Source organism: Gouania willdenowi, chromosome 6, assembly GCF_900634775.1.
Source record: "Gouania willdenowi chromosome 6, fGouWil2.1, whole genome shotgun sequence".
NCBI lineage: Eukaryota > Metazoa > Chordata > Actinopteri > Blenniiformes > Gobiesocidae > Gouania > Gouania willdenowi.
Window position 1 is genome coordinate 24,482,810 of NC_041049.1, and position 21,940 is coordinate 24,504,749.

Sequence of the window (21,940 nt, forward strand, 5' to 3'; positions counted from 1 at the left end):
TTGTTTGTTGTCTGTTTTACTTGAAGAAAAGAAGAGGACACAAAAGTTGATTCACTGTATACTTACAGTGTACATTTAAATACTGCCTGAAAATGCTCTCATAAAAACATTTGAAGCAACTTCAACAGCAAATGGTTTTGTTGACAGATTCCGCTTCTGTAAACAAGTGTTATTCTTGGATAGCTATTATTCCACATCCTGCTTTGGTCACAGCAGGCCATAGACCTGAAGCTGTTAGCATCATATGCTCTGTCAGTGACTGTCTGCAGGTCTCAGGTGGTGTCGTCAGATCGTGTCAGAGTGAACCTTCCAGAAGGGTCCGGAACCAACCACCTCTCCCATAGGTCAGCGTGGACATCGAGATGGTTCCAGGGCTTGGCCGGCCCGTTCCAATGCAGCAGACGAGCATCCTTCAGGAAGCTGTCAGAGTGGTGATCACTGGGACTCCAACCTGTGGACACAGGGAAGGTGAGAGCAGTGGAGTGTGGGAGGTTCCATCTTGTCTCTAGTCTTACCCAGGTGTCTGACGTGCCACAGTGGGTCCAGGTTTGTGTATCTGCCGTGGAACACTATGAGCATGGGTGGAGTGGCAACCCCTCCTGCCAAAGCACTGCTGTAGATGTTCTCCCTGTTCACATCAGCAGTTTTTAGTACAGTGTCAATAACAGAACGAGTAATAGCACCCTCTAGTGGTGTATCTAAGAGAAATAGACCCTACCCAACAGTGGGTGGATGGAGTAGTAACTAACAGAGGTGTAAATAGTACTGATGTGTCCTTCTCAAGTAGAAGTACTGTTTCTTAATTGAAATTGTACTCAAGTACAAGTAGAAGTAAGTCGTACATAAAATACTCAAGTACGAGTAAAAAGTTGCTGAAGTAAATAGTACTCAAAGAAAAAGTTACTAGTTACTTTCACCCCTACGTTTATTTTGTTGTAATAAATCTTCCCACGGTTCCCTTGCATACAGTAAATATCTCATGTATAAACTTACAAAGGAAGAAACAATTGGAACTTCATTTATTTTCCACAATGGCATCTGTGTAAAATAAAAGCTTTGTACAATTCTTTTTAAAATAAAATAACAAATTAATTCAATTCAAAATAAATAAAAAAAACAATTCTCAGACTCTAAGTATGGCTACATTTATGAACTCTTTTATGAAAAAACAACCTGAACTAAAAAAAATGGCTGGGTGTTGATCAAAAATGGCACGACTAAGAACGTATGGATTATGTTCAAAGTGCCTTCATGAACTGCTGACTTGAAATCAGTACGGTACTGTTGTTTAAGGTGTAGAAATGTAATGAATTACTTAACTTACTTTAAAACATACTTAAGTACAAGTACAATTACTGATTTAGAAAGAAGTACCCAAAAAAGCAGCTCAGTTACAGTAACGTGGGTACTTGTAATCCAATACTTTCACCTCTAGTAACAAATATGTTGAGGCCAAACAAACATGTTCCTGAATGCTTGTCTCAGCTGTTTGAGAACCCACAGGAATATTTAAGATATGATTTGCGCACCTGAAATTCTCCTTCATCCATTTCTCTAGCTGTTTGGTAATTTTCTGTTTTTTCCACTCTTTCATATCTGCCACAAACACCCCGGGGTTGAAGACGCAGTCCCGAGGGTTGATGCCCAGCTCTTGAACTTCTTTTTTTCTGTAGTCCAAGAAGCCCATGTAGGTTGTCTGTGTTCAGAAGACAGGGCACCATATTTCAGCTACCGGTCTGCTTTCTATAAAGTGCTTTGTGGTGTGAATCAGCATCTACCTGCATGCCGAGGTGACGCACCAGCTCATGTGAGGCGGGGAGGTCACAGTCTGAGGCAAAGGCAGCAGCATGTCCTAGTTTCAGTCTGACATTGAACAGGTCTCTGATCTCCCCTAAAAAGGAACATCAGCAGCCATTAGGACCCCATACACGCACGCACACACAGACACTCCTTTCAATACCAAAAAGACTGTTTTTACAATTCTGAAAGAAAAATGCATGGACGTTTTGAAAAGGCTTCAAAAACCAACATATTATGGACATTTGTATCATATCATCTTGTATGTACACATAGTGTAGGCCTAGTAGATCAATAAATTGAAGGTTTCTTTCAAGAATTTACTCACAAACATCGAAGGTTGAAATTGCTGCTCGCAAGATTGTTTTTGACTCATTCACAAACAATGGGTTTATTGACAAATTGTCACTTCACTTGAACTATAAAAAAGTTTGGAGCATTGCATTGTGGGATTGGGAATCCTGTAGAAGAATGAAAGGATGGCACCAAAGTGGAAAGGTTTCATGACAGATTTGGCAGTGATATGTTGTGTTCAAAATCACATACTAACATACTACACACTACACACTCATTGAGTACATACTGTCTGGTATACTGTATACTATTAGTATGATTAGGATAGTGAGCGTTCCCACAGACGTATACTTCCAAGTTTCCCAAGACGCTTTTTGAACCTACAATGACTAAAACCTGAAGCACACTAAGGCTAAATATCTCTGTTAATTCACCACCTTTGAAAGTTCTGAAAACATTTTAAGTGAGAAAGTATCCAAGTAGAATATCAACATGTGCTCATTTGATCGAGAAAATTTGCAAAAACACATTTCATGCCAACATTTCAGGGATTTTCGGAGACCCGCCATTATGCTACTGACTAAACTTCAAAACAAGAGCCCTATTTACAAAAGGGTTAAAAAAAAAAAAACTAATGGGAGACAATAAGAGATGATTTTGTTTTGAAAAGAGGATGTTTAACTTTTAGCTTGAAGCATTTTATGTTCTCGCAATGCATCATGGGGTTGTTGAGTATGACTCGTGTGCCCAAAAAATGTCCCTGCCCAAATAGTATACATCTGGGTATTTTTCACGTACTCAATCATTCCATACTATCTAATGTGAGCGCACTACATACTAATGTTGATGTTAGACTTAGTATGAATAGTATGTTATTGTAAGTTAGTATGACATTTCGAACACAGCCTAAGTGTGTAAATGTGCTGACAGAGCACAATGAATTTTTTTTCATGGTTTCGCCGCAGCTTATTTGAAATCCCTAACATTATCACGTTAAATTGGTGAAACGAGGTTCGACTTATTGAAGTTACACCGCTGAAATTTAAGAAGTTTAAAATCAAATGTGATCACATCTGAAAGATTTGGACTTTTTTTAAGCTTTATTATGTTGCAGAAATGGTTCTCTTCTTATCATCCTCTGACCAGAGATCCTTTATTCACAAGGTCCACGAGGTTGGGTGAGTGTTCACATGCTTTTATTTTGTATCCATAAAGTGTGCCTGTGCCAACTTCCTGTTGCTTTAAAGACTTCACCAGATGAGCTGTTGTGCTTTAAAACCCTGGCTAAGCATAAATCAAACACTGAGTAACCAATGAGTTGGACTTTAATGACAACTTTACAAATGCCAAACAACAACACCTTCAACAAACAATGCACCACCAACATTCATTCATCAACCATATATTAATTATATATCTTAATCCAACGTCTCACAAAAGAAGAATCAGACATGGCATCAATAAACCTCCCTCCACATAAAAGCAGACAGGTCTGTGAGCCACATTTTGGCCAAATTAAAAACATCTGATTAGACCAAAGATATATTGTTGCCAGATTGGATGTTGCTCTGATCTGTTTAAAGGGCAGAATGTAATGATTACAGAGAACCCATCATATTGGTTTGTCATTGTTTTATTCATTCTGAATATCATCAACGGGTTCGGTCGGTGCTGCTAACATGGAGCTGATAGATGTTGTTCCCTATGGTTCATACTCACCCTGCACGATGATGTCGTCATCTAAATAGATCACTTTCTTATGGCTGATGTCGAGCAGAGGAAGGTAAAAGCGCACAAAATTCAGCTGCAAAAAAACCCCCAAAAACAGAGCTTATTTTCTTTTCTTTGGGGAAAATCAAGGCAGTGTTCATTCATTCTTGGTATTTTAATACATTTTCACGCTGTTGTGGTCATTTTATTTGATAAATTAGTAACGCGATAGAATGAGCTACTGGTACATAGGAGAGGAAGATGTCAGAATGCAAATAAGGAAGATAAAACCAGATGGAAGTATTTTGGTTGTTGTCTGTATATAAAGTGTGTGTGTATGTGTTGTGTGTTGCAGGCCTTACTGGATGCAGGAGGTCAGGACGAAATGAATCGGGTTTCACTTTTCCTTGAAGAACCATCGGATTAAACTCCACTATCTTATAGTGGATATTCCTCAGCTTCGTGTTCTCTATATACTTCCTACAGGACAACATTTTAGACTTTTGATTTGGTTGGAACAGACACAGTGACGTGTTGTAAAAAGTCCACAGCAGGAATCAGAGGCTGACCTTGTGAGCGTCACGGTATCTTGAAGTGTCACAATGTAGAAGAAAACGTGAGCTTTTGTGTTGCTGATGATGCTGTTAATGGTTGCCATGGTTGCTCCCAGACGCTCCTCTGATGCACAGATGATGACTGGGACGACATTGTCCAGCTCTGAGGAGCTGTCCTGGGAAAGTGCGCTGCTCCTCTTGTGATCTGAGGAGGACCATGGATGGAGACGTTTGTCTACAGCCTCCATGTGTCACAGAATTTGACAGAAGTCAATAGTAGCTTTGCTTTTTGTTTTATGGCCTTGGGAAAGTTTAACAATATTCAAAATGTAGGCAATGATAGTGCATGATTTCATTGTGTTCAAAGCATGCTTCTCATTTAGGGATATCTATTTGTGTGTGTGTGTGTGTGTGTGTGTGTGTGTGTATGTGTGTGTGTGTGTGTGTGTGTGTGTGTGAGTGTGTGTGTGTGTGTGTGCGTGTGTGTGTGTGACCTGCAGCCAAAACAAAGGCTTTCATTTAAAGACAGAACAAATATGTGAAATAAGATATGAAATGTGCCCAAGGTGACCCGACTTGTTTCCTGGTTATTATCGAGTCCTTTCTTTCACTAGTCATTGTCATTGTTCCAGCTCCAACCACTAGTTCTATGATCATATGGCTTTTATTTTGATCAATAAGAAGTCACATCGCATGTCACAGAAGTTACCAAATGTTTTGCCGTTAACGATGCTAAGGGGCGTAAATCCTTTTTTCACTCTCAGTGCACAAGCTTCAATCGAAAAAGGAATTTAAAAAAAATCTACAAACCCGAACGAAAACATTTTCAAACTGTAAGTACAGTACACCCTAATGCCACTTTTTTTCCCCCAAGTGAATACATATTTAGGTATGAAGTAATGTATATTAGTGATCCTAGTCCCAGGCTTCACATTTTAGTCAAAGTATTTAAAGTCCGTGTAAAGCAGAAATAAATGAGTGTTATGAGGTTGTCACACCACAGAAACATGTGTCACTGACCACTGAGCCAAATTTGAAAGACGAAAAAAAATCGCCAAGTATATAAAACTCGGTCTCAAAATCGTGAAAGGACAGCACTTCTCTATGCTCTGAAATGCTGGGGGCGTGTCAGTTAGAGGCTTGGAACCACGCCAACGCATGGGAAGGGCGCCGCCTCCGTGTACTGTGTGTGTGTGGTGGGGGAGGGTTCTTATTGGTTACAATAGGGGAGGGTATTCATAGAGTGTAAATGTTTACAAAAGTTTTTATATTTATTATTCTTATAATGTTGATAATTATGTATGTATATATATTTCTTGTTTTTCATGACTGCACTGTGGAGGTAGTAGTCCATAATTTCGTTGTTCACCTGTGATCAATGACAATTTCTATTTTATTCTATTCCAGCGTCGTTAGTGCTTCCAAGAGTGCTCAGATCAAGCCAAACCAGATGTCAGCGGAAAGTCTGCTCCGCCCGAGTCCGAATATGTGAATCCCTCCCGGATAGAGTCAGAACTGCGCCCTCTAGAGGTGAAAAACAAAATCGCGGTGTATAAACTTGCTCATTTCATGGAAAATGTGGCAACACCAGAGTCCAAGCTTGTTTTTGGCTAGGGGTCGAATTACGCCCGCTGGAGGTCATGGAAGTTTAGTGTGCTTCAGCAGCAGGGGCGGGTTTATGCTAATGAGGGCTTCGTTAGGTAACGTGGCTATGATTTCTGACCCGCCCATTAAATCCTGAACACAGACATTGGAAACACAGTTTTTGAAGATGAGCTCCACAATTAGATTATAAATGGTTGAATGGCTTTTTACATGTTTTAATTAATACATTTATGATCTATTTAACGTGTTTAGAAGAAAATGTCAGAATTTGCTTTACACGGTCTTTAAAATAAGCGTTTTTAGTTGTAAAATGTCAGAGTGACTGCTCTCTATGGGTTGATTGAATTTTGCTATTGGCTGAGATTAGATCAGTGCTGTCTTTTTGGATCAGTGATGTCACTAACTGTCACTGTTGGCCCCGCCCCTCCTATAAAAATGGTAGGAGAGACAGTGTTCCTCCTCACACAGCCCTCAGTGAGCATTGGTTGACAGTTCCATGAAAAACTGCGCAGAGCTGTGGGGGTGGGGCTGCTGTGACTGGGCGTGTCTTAACTATTCTAGGCGAAACGTACATAATCAAGGCATATTTAAAATCTGATCTAAATTTCCTTCAGTATTAATCAAGTACCCCCTGATCTTTTTACGAAACAATTAAAATTTGATCATGAAAAAACTTTGGAAATAACTGCACATAGCTAAAAAAAAAACACTTCATTTTTTTTTTTTGTATTTCCTTTCTCTGTTTCTGTTTTGGTACATATACCTGAGACCCACTTACAGGTCCTGATCCACATGTTGAGCACAGCTTGGACGAGTCTAGCTCAGCCTGCATGGCTCTACATCATACCTGGACACACGGACATACCTATTGGTCTTCTCTCTGTGGAGGCTCTGAGCAGAGAGCTACGCAGGAGGAGACACACCAGCAGCACCAGCAGCACCAGGAGGACCCGATTAACTGAAACACAGACACAGGATTTACCAAACTGTTTGTGTGTGTGTGTGTGTGTGTGTGTGTGTGTTAGCAGGCAGAGAGGATCAGATGGAGGTGATTCAGGGAGGGACTCTGTGGGTGAATCATTTGACTATGTCTGGGGCTGTTTATCACCCTTTAAGCTGCTAAAAAAGACCTGATCTGTACAAGGAATGGATTTCACTGAAGGTGTGCTGTGGTATCGGACACAGAAACAACAGTAAAAACTCCATAACCATTGAAACAGGCCACTTCTCTCAAATATTCCTTTCACTTACATCAGGGAAGTGAAGCTGGTTGAAGGCTACTGGGTGCACTAGACAAAACAACACCCCAGTAATGGAAAATTTCAGCCTTGAAGTTTGGCTTTGGTTCGCTGGCTGCAGTTTTGGATGCCATCGTCAGAAACTATTTTTGAACAATGATTACTGAATGTGAAGTTTCCAAATAGAGTTAGAAATGAACACTTTGTTTGATTTTGACAGCTTAGTTTCAGAGTATTATTTTATTCCTACACTACTGGTCTGTAGTGTGAGTGACGTAGCCTATAATTTGAACTACATGGTTTGAATATCAATAAATAAATAAACATATGTCTATTGCATGATAAACATTATATATTTGACCAGTTCGAATGTGATTGAAATCAAACATTTTGTTCCTGAAATCCACCAAACTGCTTGGATAAGAATAATCCAGATTTTCTTTGATCCAATTTATCACAATCCAGCTAAAAAGTTTGGAACAACGCAAACTGAATCCGTTGAACAATTGAACAACCCAATTTCAACTAGAGCACTCAGAGAGACCACAGCCAAGTACAGCACGAGTACCAGGTGGGACATACGCACATTGTACTTCTCTACCACTACTACATTACCCATAAGCCACCGCGCTTAAAGGAGCAGGCTCAGGCACAGCTCTTATTCTCCTATTTTTTTTTTTGGTATTTTCTCATTTTTGGTCATCAGAACATCACCAAAATGTAGTCACCGGTTCCTTGTCCCATTATCAACATTTACTGAAAATTTCATCCAAATCCGTTCATAACCTTTCAAGTTATCTCGCTAACCGACAGACAGACAGACAGACAGACAGACAGACAGACAGACAGACAGACAGAGATAAACACAGGATAAAACATAACCTTCCGCTCTGTACATGGTGCTTGGTGGAGGTAATAATTGATTCAATCCATTCTATAAAATCAGATTACCTTTAAACAACTGGGCCCAGACGCTGCAATGCTCCCTTCTAATGAAAAAGTGATTCATTCTTTTACCTGTAAGTGGTCAATATCATTATATCAGGGGTTCTCAACTGGTCTCACCGTGGAACCCACATTAAATCACGACCCACGTTTTTCAAAAATAGCTGTTGAAAACACACATTCTTTTTTTTTTTTAAACATAAATCTATATATTTTCCCGTGCAACATGCACTTCAAAGCATGCCTGTCAAAAGAAAAGTTTCTTTCAAAATAAAAGACAAGTCCAACATGAGAAACTTTTAAGTATTTATTCATTTTTGCAACCCACTCAGTACAGGTCCGCGACCCACTTTTGGGTCCCGACCCACCAGTTGAGAATCAGTGCATTATATGACTGATCAGTGTCAGTCTTTATTTTCAGTGTGGATACTTGACTGATAAACTGAGGTGATGCTTTGATCTAACAGCAGGATTTCTGAGGGTGTTTTTGTTTCCAGCAGCTGTGAAACAGACCAGAGAGAAGGAAGAGACACATTCCCACCTGCAACCACTCAGAGCTTCTTATCATTTTACTCAGACTAATACTGATAGATACAACTTTTAAAGGCAATTTCTGTGTGTTTTAAAAGAAACATCTACTCATTTATCGTAACTGTGGAGCCTAAAGCAGCTCATTTAGGTTAATGGGATGGATCAAACCTCCATTCATCCATTTTTCAACCCGTTTCTTCATTTCAGTGTAGATCAAACCTACCGACCTTTTCAAAATAGAGGGACTATCACTAAGTTTAGTTTATAATTAATATGTGGAAAATCCACTCCATTGTCACATATGTATGCATACAAACACAAAATGTGTTCTCTGCTTCTACCCAATCCCTGAGGAGCAATGGGCAATATACTTACATATATTAGCCAACCTAACTGGGGTGTCGTTACCTCCCTCGATTGGCTCATTTGACGTCACGTCCCACCCCTTCACATTAACTTGCACCTACCGCAAAATTAGCCACTGAATGGGAGACTGTTTTCTCACAGAAATGTGATTGTATCGGATCTGACGGTAACATTATCAACATTCATGTGAGCATTAACAATCAGAGCATTAACACAGGAAAGAACAAAGGGTTTGTACGTACGTTTATGCGCATTTCATACTGTATGCATATTTCTGTCATGTTCAGTATTTTTGGAGTTTTATTGTGTATTATGTTGCATTTCATATTCCTGACCACTTCTTGAATTGCAATATTTGTTTGAGGATGGAACCAGTGGCTGCTGTCTGCTCTCAGTGGCCCAGTAAAGCACTATTGTCTAACAAATTATCAGAGTTCCATTGTGCTGTCCTTTCACTTTCGATAATCGCTTTTAGTTATAGTTGTGTAAGATGAGCTGAGATGGGATTGTTAAAAGCAAGTTGTCAAACATATGACAATATTACCAGCAAACATTCGTGTTCGTATACAGAAACAGGATGTCAGCTGTTACTTCATTTACACCCCCCACCCACACACACACACACACACACACACTTTCTCACACACCCAGTGCATGGCTGTGTGCCTTTGACACAGTTTCAACTTGTGTTTGCTGGCCCCTCACACTTTAAGAGCAGCAGTAAATGTTAAGTACATCTGCGCACGATTAAGTAAACAAAGTAGTTTCTATGAAGTGACGTCATCCTTATTATTACCCAATGGGCCGACTTACTTTTTCTCAGGAGAGTCATTCTGTCATCGTTTCCAGTGACATCTGCCAAACACACATCAAGAAGAGATCACAATAACATTAACCATGTTGGCTCGCTCCATTTCCAACCGTGTTGTATTTGGTCTTGCTCTGTTTGGTGACATCTGGAGGTTAAAGCCTCAGCCAGAGGTGAAGTTCTTAGAGATGCAAAGAAGACCTGAGATAGATTAGATGTGTTCACATACAGCGTGTTGAAATGAGCAATGCTAGGTTACGTTGAGATGTGATGTGATTGGTGAGCTAAAGATAAGTTTGTTCCACTCAAGGGTGGACTGGGACAAAAACTAAGCCATGGCATTTTGTGTCCAGACCAGCCACTACATTATCAAAGGACACCATGTAGACGCCATTATTAAATCAGTGATGCTCAACATGTGCCTTTTTATGTCTTCATTTTAAAGACAAAAAAAAATCTGACATTTTTCTTCTAAACACATTAAATGGGTCATAAATGTATTCATTAAAACATGTAAAAAGCCATTCAACCGTTAATAATGTAATTGTGGAGCGAGGCTTCAGAAACTGTGTTTCCAATTTCTGTGTTCAGGATTTAATGGGCGGGTCAGAAATCATAGCCGCGTTACGTAACGGAGCCCTCATTAGCATAAACCCGCCCCTGCTCCTGCTGCTGAAGCACGCCAAACTTCTACGACCTCCAGCGGGCGCAACACGGCTCATAACCAAAAACAAACCACATATTCAGACTCAGGGGAATAAAATGCATCCGCTGGTGCCACATTTTCCATGAAATAAGCACTTTTATACACCGTGATTTTGTTTTTTGCCTCTAGTGAGTGCAGTTCTGACTCTACCCAAGAGGGATGCACATATTCAGACTCGGGTGGAGCAGACCTTTCCGCTGACATCCCGTTTGGCCCAATCCGACCATTTTTCCTCAAATGTTTTGGTCTTTCACGCTGCTCTCTCCCACAGGGTTAGGGTTGATTCACAGAGGCGCCGCCCTTCCCACGCGTGGGTGTGGGTCCAACGCCTCTAACTGACACGCCCCCAGCATTTAAGAGCAGAGAGAAGTGTTTGTTTTTCCATGATTTTGAGACCTAATTTTATCTACTTATATACATTTATTTTTTTCATCTTTTTTAAAATTTGGCCCAGTGGTCAATGACACATGTTTCTGTGGTGTGACAAACTCATAACATAAATATATTTCTGCTTTAAACGGACTTTATCATTCCCCCAGAAAACCTTACAAGGGGGAAACTTTTTAACCCCTTTTTACCTATTTCCTTTGCCATTTTGCAACTTACTTTGTCCGATTTTTGCTCCTTTTCAACACTTTTTTCAGACTTTAGCTGCCTTTTGCCAATAAATATCAATGTTTTCTTATTTTCTGTTCATTTTTGCAAGTTCTTTTTGACACTTGTATCCAATTTTTGTTCTTCCTTTTTTTGGGGGGGACACTTTTTATCCAAATAAGCTAACTTTCTCCCAATAAATACTACTCATTTCCTTTTCCTCCTACATTTTTGCTCTTTTTCACTATTGTTTGACACATTTTGCCCATTATAGCTACACTTTGCCATTACATACCACCTAATTCCTCTTTATTTGCCCATTTTTGGCCACTCCTGACTGCTTTTGCCTCATTTTAGTCACTTTTTACTCTTTTCTTGCCACCTGTTACCACGTCTGCCTCTACTTGCTCGTCAAAAAAAGAACAAACCAAACAAACGTAGTGGATTGGAATTGCCCACTGGATGATGCCCTGTATGCCATATGGCCAGTCCACCCCTGGACTCTAGTTAGCAATTGAAGTCTGATTGTTTATTTATTCTCTATTCCCTAACTGAGGCTTCATAAAAGTCAAAGCTGTGTATCAGAGCAGTGTGAAATGTTCTGGATCTCTTTAACCTCTTTTTCTCTAGTCAGGAGCCATCGGTGGGTCCCCCCTGACAGATGCTGCGTTTACAGAGCCTGCTAGGGGGTCACCCATTTATTGGAGCTGCCTCACATTCACACACTCTGAACACTTTGTGCTCAGCATTTCTCATGCTTTTCTCGTATGGAGCAGCTTGAAACATCAGGATCAAATTAGCTTTGGATGCACTTTCTTCCTAGAAAATTAGTCTCTCGCCCTTCCCCTGCATTACTATTACTGTGAAATCGACAAAGGACTTAAGAAAACTGTTGTTTTTGAAGGAAGACCTTTCAGTGCCATTGGTAACAGCTTTGTGACATGTATTCCACTCTTCTAGTTTAAGTCATTTGCACTGACATGTCCTGTGTATTAATTGCTTAATGTTTTTTCTAGTCAACAACTGAAGACTTAAAAAAAAAAAAAATCTTTCTTTGAAAATTGCTCTGAGAGCAAAGAGTGGGGGTTGGGAAATCCAGCAGAGCCCTCGGGAATGGTGCAGCTTTAAAAATGTATGTATGGAAAAAAAAAAAGTGTGTTTTTTAATGAAGGATAGCAGTGAGCCAATGACTGAAAGTAACTCTTTACTGAGGGCTTTCCATGAATATGACATGGGAGGGATTTCAAGGAAAGTAAAAGATACAAACCACACAGACCCACTACTTCTGTTCTGTTCCCCAGTACACACACTCTGTACATGCATTAAAGCTGATTAAAATGAAGACGAGTAATGGCATGTTTAAGCATTTTTTTTTTAAAAAAAGTAATGGTAATTGATATGAAATTTGTCTGACAGAATAATCAGTTGGCTACTATTTTTAGTCAACATAACAGGGCTCCAACATAATAACACACTATGTAAAGGAGGAACATACATGTACTGTAGGCTACATTTTAATCCTTGTTGTACACTCTATATGATGTTAGGTATAAGTGTTACTATATACATTCCATTGCATGGGTTAGATTCTAATGAAAACATCATAAAAGTACTCACCAGGAAAAGAAAAGTGCTGATGAGGGTAAAACAAAGTCTTGTAGGTCCTGATCCATACTATGAGCTTTAAGGACTGGGACTGACTGAGACTGTGTCCCAGTGTTTTCCCTCTCTGCTCTCAATCCAGATGGAACTCATCTTAGTTCTTACGGGCAGCCTGCCAGAAACTCTATTACCTCACTTATGCCGTAAACGTTGGTCTATATACTGTACATACAGTGGGTACAGAAAGCATTCTCACCCCTTTAAAAAATTCACTCTTTGTTTCATTGCAGCCATTTGCTAAAATCAAAAAAGTTCATTTTATTTCTCATTACTGTACACTCAGCACCCCAGAAAAAAACAGAAATGTAGATTTTTTTGAAAAAAAAAAAAAAAAAAAAAAAAAAAAAAAAAACTTGGGCTGTGTACATTAATGAGAAAAAAATTTACTTTTTTGGTTTTAGCAAATGGCTGCAATGAAACAAAGTGAAAAATTTAAAGGGGTCTGAAATCTTTCTGTACCCACTGTATACACGATACGTACAGAGCTGAGCTCATGCATTATTTGTCAAATGTAGGTTCGTTGCCAAAAAGCTGTAACTTCACTTTAGAAACTAAACCTTTAACTAACCCACATGTATACTGACACTAGCAGTACGCAGGAGTATGTAATGTGTGCATCTTAGTATCACAATAAAAACGTATTAACTGTGAGATAATATTTAATGTTGTTTGGTGTTTTTGTCTGGAAAAACTACAATTCCCAGCATCCCTCTCTGCACAGCCACTGAAAGGACAACAAAAGCCTAACCATGGGGTGTAACGTGTTGGCTTTATTTCTTCAATCTTCTCAATCTTCAAGAATTTTTTAATAGTCGTAAAAAAAATGTGTTTAGTGCTACTGTTGTTTGTTTGTTTAACATCGTTTTTTGTATTTAAAGTACTGTAGCATCTTTGTTTTAACTTTAAGTTTACTTTAATCAATAATAAAGAATAGACGATTAGTTTACTTTAAACATAATCATGAGTGGAGATCTTTTCTGTTAAATGCCACAGCTCTTAGTTTTAAACCATCATTTTTTGATAATGCTACATCCTGTTCAGATGGACAGATTATTATTACTATATTTGTTACTTGATTTATTTACTGATGAACATGAGATTGAGAACGCTATAATTCTATTTCATAATTTTCTTTCTCATTATTATGACTACTAACTCATAATTATGACTTTCCTGGTGTTTTTCCAGTAAGGCAACCGTACAAATAGACACTTTTTTTTAGTGGCGGAAACGGGCTTCCATAGAACGCTGTGCTACTTTATGGGTGACCATTAATGCACTTAAGGACAGTGCAGATAAACATCATCCTGCATGTGTTTGGATTCTAAGGAACAACTTTCCACCCAGTTTAGAAAGCCTCCAACATGGAGGAGAGGTGCTTCAAGCAGCTGCTGAGGCTGACCCAGGAGGGCCGGCTGGCCCCGGTGCTGGAGCTTCTGTCAGCGGGCGGTTCGGAGGCTGTGACGGCGGCCCGCAGCATACGCTCGGCTCGGTGCGGGGACAGCCTGCTGCATTACGCTGCCAGACACGGACACCTGGACATCGTCCAGTTTTTAATAGAGCAGCTAGGAATGGACGTGGAGGTTTACAACAACGACTACAAGCGGCCGCTACACGAAGCTGCTTCCATGAGTCACACAGAATGTGTTCAGTACCTCCTCCAAGTCGGAGCCAAGGTGGACAGTCTAAAGAAAGCAGACTGGTTAGTCCAGTTATTGCTCCATTAAACCGCGACGTGGTTGCTGTTTGCCAGTCATCCTTCGATAGCTCAGTTGGTAGAGCGGAGGACTGTAGGGCTGAATGCTGAAATCCTTAGGTCGCTGGTTCAAATCCGGCTCGAAGGAATTGACATTTTTTTATGGTTGATAATAACTAAATTTATCGTCACATACTGGTGTTAGTTTCGTTCTAAAAACCAATGAAGCTGGTAATAGTTTATCAGGCTCCATGTTGTAGCTACAGCTCATTATGCTGGTGTTGTTTTGATTGTTGCGTCATGTGACGTCATCTCAATGAGCTATAGCCCGGGTGTAGACGTGTACCTTCGATAGCTCAGTTGGTAGAGCGGAGGACTGTAGGGCTATATGCTGTAATCCTTAGGTCGCTGGTTCAAATCCGGCTCGAAGGAATTTTTGTGTTTTTAGTTGAAACCTAAACCGAAACTCAACCTCCCATACCGAAATATTTTCTGAACGCTTAGTGACTTTTTCCTGCTTAGAGACTAGTGACAATATGTATGGACTTCATCTTGTGTTAGTGGATTATTTTTCTTGTGTTTTAGAGACTGACATGAATGACAAATAAATGAGTACTTAGGTGTAAAAAGTACTGATATGTCCTACTCAAGTATAACTTAGAAGTACTGTTACTTTATTGTAATTGTACTCAAGTAAAAGTACAAGTAAGTCAGTAGCTCAATTAAATAGTAGTAGTTTATTTCTTATTATTATAAACATTTAGAACACACCTCACATATTTTCAGAGATCTTATACATTACAATAAGAAAAGTATTTTAAGAGCTAAATGATTCCTGACTCAAAGTAAAAGTTACTAGTTACTTTCACCCCCTGTTTATTATTATTAATCTCGTTTTTCAAATAAATTAACACCAACAAATTCAATTAAAACAAAATAATACAACTTTATTTATATAGTGCAAAATACATCAATAGTCATCTCAAAGTGCTATCAAAACGATAAACCCCAACAACTCCACATGAACATGCATCAGCTTGTGAGAAATAACTTGCTTTTAACAGGAATAAATCTCCAGCAGAACCAGGCTCAGAGGTGGCAGTCATCTGCTTCGACTGGTTTTGGTTAGTGGACTGATACAATAAAATAGGCTGTCTCTAAACCATCATAACAGCAGACAAATGAAAACATCCACTCCAAGACATAAAATACTATCAGCATTTTTCCTATTGATACAGTAATAAATGCTGTTATCTGCTGGGAGGCTATTTGTCACCAATGCCTGTAAAGTTGCTGGAGCTCCGTCTTCTCCCTCAGGACTCCTCTGATGATGGCCTGCACTCGCAGGAACCTGGAGGTGATCCAGGAGCTGCTGTCTCATGGCGCCGACCCTACGCTGAGCAACAAGGATGGTTGGAACTCCTTCCACATCGCCTGCAGGGAGGGCGACCCACTGGTCCTTAAACACCTGCTGTTTGTAGCACCGGAAGTCTGGAAAACCAAAGGCAAGACTCAAAGGACACCACTACACACCGCTGGTAAAAAAAAAAAAAAAAACTTAACCAAAACAGCCATGATGTTCAGACCTCTGGACTGCTTTTAACTCTGTCTCTGCTCATCGTCCAGCAATGCATGGCCGTGAAGACGTTGTTGAGATGCTACTGGAGAGGTGAGGCACAATCTGTCACAAATCAGAAAGCCTGTAGTTATAAAAGTGATGGCGCGTTCACACCAAATGCGTTTCGGGCTTCAAAAAAAGTGTGCCTCACACTCCTAGTTGGACGCTTGTGCTCAGTGAATCAGACGCTTGTCACCAGTGTCGAAGACGCGCGTCAAAACAAGTTGGGAAGGCAAGGGGAGGGGCTTCTCTGTTGCACATGGTGTTCATACAATGGATGATATTGTGGCGATCAGTTACGTTCATAATTCACCCAGTGAATGTGAAGTGGTGGGGAACATTATTGTGTTGAGAAGGCGGTGTTTCCGGTCGTATTGTATGTATTTTGGTGTGACTCAGTGTGTGCACTGTGATGTCAGAGGGCTATAGAGAATTGTGGGTGAATGGAGAATAAAGTGTGGAGCTTTGCTGAACACGCCGCCTCCGACTCCCGTTCATCAGCTCTACATTATCCAGAGAGTGGCTTAGCTTTATTTGCCTCGGCGCCGTTTCTGGATTCACCAGAGCTGCGCTAGAATGAGAGTCACTTTCAGCACTACTTCCATCTCTCCCGTGCCCAGTTTGACGACCTGCTGATCCTCATCGGCACTCGCATCTCCTACCAGGACACCAACTACAGGCAGAAGAGTGCCTGTCCATCTGTCTCCTGTTAGTGTTTTTTTTTTCATTATTCTGAATACAATGTGGTTGGGGAAAGCTCCTGATTGATAGACGCAACGCGATATGCCCTAAAAGTTCAACAATCCCAACTCTAGCGTCGGCCGCATTGGTGGCGCCGGACACACGTCAAAACCTTAAAATCTCAAAAAGCTTCACAACGCGCCTCACAGCGGGATCTCTCGACGCTCCTCAAAATGCGTCCACCATATATTGTGTATGTGAACCTGACGCTTTCGACGCGTTTGAGATTTCAGGTTTAGAGTTTGGTGACTCTGTGTGATCTTTTCCTGCTTTCCATCCAGATGTGGGTACAGTGCAGACAGCAGGGACAGCTGTGGCGTCACTCCCTTCATGGATGCTGTCAGGAACGGCCACATCTCTGTAGCCAGGCTGCTTTTAGAGAAGCACCAGGTAGGTACAAGAAACCACGTTGACACACACCAGTAAAAGAAGATAGTCCTCACACTCATGTAATTGTAATCTTCTGGCTGTCTGTGATGCATATTTGTTGCAGCAAGGACTCAGTCAATACAAAGAGAACCACAAAGCCAAACAAACAGTTCATTGAGTCCTTGGAGAGGAGCAGGAGGAAATCCACTTCCGCTTTTGTAGAGATTATTGTGATTCAACCATGGATAAGGTCAAAAACAATATGTGAAATACGATACACTGCCGCCCCGTCCAGGGTGTAGCTCCGCCTGGCGCATGAAGAAAGCTGGAAAAAGGCACCAGCAGACCCCCACAACCCTGAAAAGGAGCAAGTTGCTCAGAAAATGGATAGAAATACGATCTGCCTTGAACATGGAGTATTTTATTTTGAAAATAAACCACATATTTCATTCTGTGTCTGTGCACTACTTCCTGTCCCGCACAGGCTTATGTTTGCTGAACTTATGCAGCACAGTACGATGCATTGACTTTAATGGAAACCTATCAGCTTTGTTGCTGTTCCGCAGCAGATACGGAGCAGTTACGCATCCGGTGGAAATTGGGGGTTAGTGTGTGTATCAGGGTTGGGGGGCAATTCTAATTCTAATCGCGCAATTTATAATTAATAACAATAATGGCGTAATTATAATTGAAATTGTATTTTAAAAACTGTGTTTCCATTTTAACTGTAATTAAATTGTAATTGAGTTCAGATAATTGACTATGTAATTGTAATTACCATGGAAATTCTATAAAAATGTCATTTACAATTTTTGAATGGGGACTATACAATTTTGCAGAGTAAAAATACTGTGATTGAAACTGAAAATAGTTATTACTAAATTTCAACTCGTCTCTAGTTGGGCTTTTACATAAGATATACTGTAATGGTCAATGCACTAAAATGTAAAGATGCTAAAACGACACTATACACACATACAATCATCACAATGCTATATGAATACAAGTTAGTAGAATTGTAAATTAACTTTAGTTATTGAGAACATAATTATAATTGACTTTCAGGGAAAAAATAACAATTGGAATTTATTTGTAATTGGAAAAATACAGGTCACTGTAATCATAATTGTATTGTAATTGAACATGGATAATTGAAGACATAATTGTAATTGAAAAATGTCATTTACCCCGGTGTGTGTGTGTGTGTGTGTGTGTCACAGGCCTCTCCCACAGCGGCTGACGTTCTCGGGGCTCAGCCTGTGCACCAGGCGGCCGTCACTGGTCAGGATGAGGCTCTGCGGTTCCTGGTGAAGGAGCTTTATGTAGACGTGAACCAGAGGGCGACAGACGTGGAGCTCACAGCCCTGCACTATGCTGCAAAGGTACTCACTTTACCTCTGAGTTCAGATTACAGCTGAGTGTCATTCTGCTCACAGCGTGTATAGGTTTAGTCGGACAGGAGTCAAAGGTCACAATCAGCCCAATCGCTATAGCAGTATATAAGTTAAGTCTTAACTGGTTTAAGATATTGTTTCTATGCAAAAGAAGAAAAATAGCTTCATCCCATATGGTATGGTAATGCTTGAAAGTTCAGTTTTCTCCCATTTGATGTAGAATGGAGATCTTTGGACTTAGCAGCTGCTATCCTCTAGATAGAAAGGTCATCTTGGACTCAAACTGAAGCTCATGAACTTTGGAAGTTTTTCATGTACATTTGAGGCAATAGATTTTCCTTAATAAAATGCTTAAAAATGAGTACTTTTGTTGATAGTTTGTCAGGCGGACAGACATAACATGATACACCTTGCAAAATGTTTGGGTTATAAGAGCATTTTGTAGGAAGCTTTTCCAAAAAAGGGTGTTTTTTGGCCCCTGAAACGAGGGCCGAGTTGGGGGTGAGGTGGTTGTTATCAACTTGTGGCCCAAGGTATAAGATAACAGGACATAACAGTGAAGAAAAGTAGCGAGGAGTGGTCCTGGCCCCCGGCCTATTCTGCCTTCACAAACGTCTTCATTCTTCATGGCATTAATTCAGTGCTGGAAATGTTCCTCTGAGATGTTGGGCCTAATAAGATCATACAAACATGGCACTTGGATGTTTCACGGAGACACAGAACATCCTGAAACATCTAAGGAATGCTTCATTACTCACAACTATTCTGGCCAAAAGACTCATTCTGAAGGAATGCAAAACAACAAGGGCACCAACCTTTAGAAATTGGCTAAATGAGCTGGCTAGTATGGAAAAGCATAGATTTGTAAACTTTGGTGATCTACATGAATGGAGAAGAACATGAAACCCTTTTTGGGACTTTATCAATGTTCAGATTTAAATATTGGACTTGAGATTAATAGATGGGGAAGATAATAAGGCCTTTTTTTTTGTCTTTTCTGTATTATGTCAATGTATAGACTGAGCACCTCTCTCCTCTTGTATGTTTGGGTGTGTATGGATACATGTTGTTGCTGTATGAATAAGGGAAACATATTAATTGGTCTATATGTCTAAATATGAATTTTCTCTATATTTGAACTTAATAAAAATATTTAAATAAGCAAAAAAGCATTGCAGAAGTTCACAACCTTGTTTTTCAGGAAGGACACGCTTCTACTATTAAAGCACTCCTGGAGCTGGGAGCTGATCTTCATGTCCGTGACAAAAAGGGAAGAACTGGTGAGATTCACCACATTTGTGTCTGATGAAACAGTGAACAGAGGAGTGTATCTGAAGGACAAACGTCCATCACGTTTGTTTCATTTGTTTGTTTCCTGTCAAGTGTTAAGTCGTTTGTGTATTGTAATACTGATACTTTATGTTGCTCTCGTAGCTCTCCACATGGCGTCCATCGGGCAGCATGCAGAAGCCGCTAACACACTCCTCCTGCTTGGACTCAGAGACTCTGAGGATGCTTCCGGTACAACAGCCCGCCAACTGGCCAGGAAACAGGATGTAGTGCGAGTGTTGGAATGTGGTCAACAAGGCACAGCATAAACGGATGAGAAACTGCAACATTTTGTACCCATGGATGGATTCTTGTAACTCATAAGAGCTGTTGTGTTTTGTTTTTTTAAAAGTCAAAGAATGAGGTTTGATGGAAAAAAAGTGTTTTGTCTGTAACTTTTTAGATACTGGTTTCACACACACACACTGGTGTTAAAGTCTAGTCAGTGGCTGATATAAAAGTCTTCATGTTCCACGGTTTGCACAACAGGCGTGTCGACCATAAGATTAGCTCACTCTGACAACATCATAAATAGGCCAATGTTGAACCGTCATTTCTCCTGAGATGTGATGACGAATGCAGTGTAGCGTAGCGCTCAAACAGGATTCACATACATCACTCGTTCACATGGTGACAGAGATCTGCTAAAGCTTCTCACAGCTCACACTGAGCACATGTTAAGGATATTCCCATCAGGATCAGCTGATAAAACAAATTGATCTGAACTCCCGTGAAGTTCAATCACATACATTTAGCTGATGTCGCTAATGTCATACCAGGTGTTTAAATGCATGGCTATGATGGCGTTCCCAGTCTGAAAATGAAGGAAAGTGAGCTGTTTTTTGATGTTGTGACGCACATGCTCAGTGTCACCTTTCAGGGACGTGAATGGTAACATTATACTGTACCGATTCATTAGCAAACAATACATGTTACTGCTTTGAATCCCAGCAAGTTCATTTTTTCTTCTTTTTTGAAATAATATGTTATGGTTTTGTTTATTCAGACAACTGCTTCAATGCTTTACTTATTAAATAACTTGTAGGGATACATCAAAGTAATTACCTCTGAAGAAGACTGAAAGTTAGCAGTTGAAACATGTCATGAGATCAATTTTCCTGAAAAAAAGTTGTCTGAATCAACAAAACCTGAACATGTTACTTTTATTGAATGCAGAGACAAGTTAGTACATATGGGAGATATAATTGATTTTAGTTTAAGTTTTTGTACTCATTTATTTTATTTTTGTTTAATGATTTTATTTTGTTGAATGAAAATTCTGCCAATTTATTTATTTATTTGATAGGGACAGTGCATATTCATGAAGAACTTTGGCTAACCATTTCTTTCTCCTTTCTGGTTCGGTTGGGAAGCCATACATTTCCACTCCTTTTTCTGAGCGATTGGAGCATCCCCATGCAGCACAGCAAACCATGGTGGCTACTACATGCAAGGACACCACGTATGAAAGGCACAGACAAACTGCATGACAAGTTATTCAGGTTTCTGACTTTGTTAGACATTTAGATAATGAATTCATCTTAGTAAAAATATAATGTCTATTTTTATATATGCATAAACATAATAAATATGTTTTCAATGTGCCCTGTCTGGGTGTGGTGTGTTTTTTAATGACCCCTTTTTTTTTCAGATTTCTGCTCATGCAAGCCAAAGATGTATTTCTGCCTTTTGCAAAACAAAAAGTAGACAGTGAAGTTATTCTGAATTTGTAAATATTATGTATTCATGTATATACAGGTAAAAATCATGAAAATGTTCAATATTTTTGGTCACTCATTTCAGAAAGTCAAACCCATAGTACATGATATAGGCTCATGACACATAGTATGAAATATTTCAAGCCTTTATTTCTTGAAATTTTGATGATCATGGTTTACAGATAATGAAAACCCAAAATTTAGTGTCTCTGAAAATTAGAATATTACTTAAGATCAATAAAAAATTGTATTTTAAACAAAAATG

General features: G+C 39.7%; 2 protein-coding genes and 2 non-coding genes across 5 annotated transcripts; 3 read left to right on the plus strand and 1 right to left on the minus strand.

The window, feature by feature from the left end:
• Positions 1-12,909, minus strand: glt8d2 (glycosyltransferase 8 domain containing 2). Of its 2 annotated transcripts, none has more exons than XM_028451795.1 (10): positions 12,766-12,909; positions 9,854-9,895; positions 6,826-6,918; positions 4,371-4,560; positions 4,164-4,281; positions 3,811-3,895; positions 1,800-1,891; positions 1,530-1,696; positions 516-628; positions 1-451 (listed from the first exon to the last, which is right to left on the minus strand). In XM_028451795.1, exons 2-10 carry the CDS (start codon positions 9,870-9,872, stop codon positions 273-275), a joined length of 1,056 nt encoding a protein of 351 aa, XP_028307596.1. In that variant the 5' UTR covers positions 9,873-9,895; positions 12,766-12,909; the 3' UTR covers positions 1-272. The 2 variants fall into 2 exon arrangements, with proteins under 2 accessions (XP_028307596.1, XP_028307595.1); XM_028451794.1 differs by having other exon boundaries at positions 1,779-1,891.
• A 1,163-nt stretch (positions 12,910-14,072) lies between these two features.
• Positions 14,073-21,590, plus strand: ankrd16 (ankyrin repeat domain 16). The gene is made up of 7 exons (XM_028451521.1): positions 14,073-14,512; positions 15,824-16,044; positions 16,133-16,175; positions 17,147-17,255; positions 18,455-18,616; positions 19,830-19,908; positions 20,063-21,590. Exons 1-7 carry the CDS (start codon positions 14,175-14,177, stop codon positions 20,224-20,226), a joined length of 1,116 nt encoding a protein of 371 aa, XP_028307322.1. The 5' UTR covers positions 14,073-14,174; the 3' UTR covers positions 20,227-21,590.
• On the plus strand, positions 14,568-14,654 carry trnay-gua (transfer RNA tyrosine (anticodon GUA)). The gene is given in 2 exon segments: positions 14,568-14,604; positions 14,619-14,654. It is a non-coding gene; the product is annotated as a tRNA-Tyr (tRNA).
• Positions 14,852-14,938, plus strand: trnay-gua (transfer RNA tyrosine (anticodon GUA)). Its single transcript is given in 2 exon segments — positions 14,852-14,888; positions 14,903-14,938. It is a non-coding gene; the product is annotated as a tRNA-Tyr (tRNA).
• Positions 21,591-21,940: the final 350 nt, after the last annotated feature.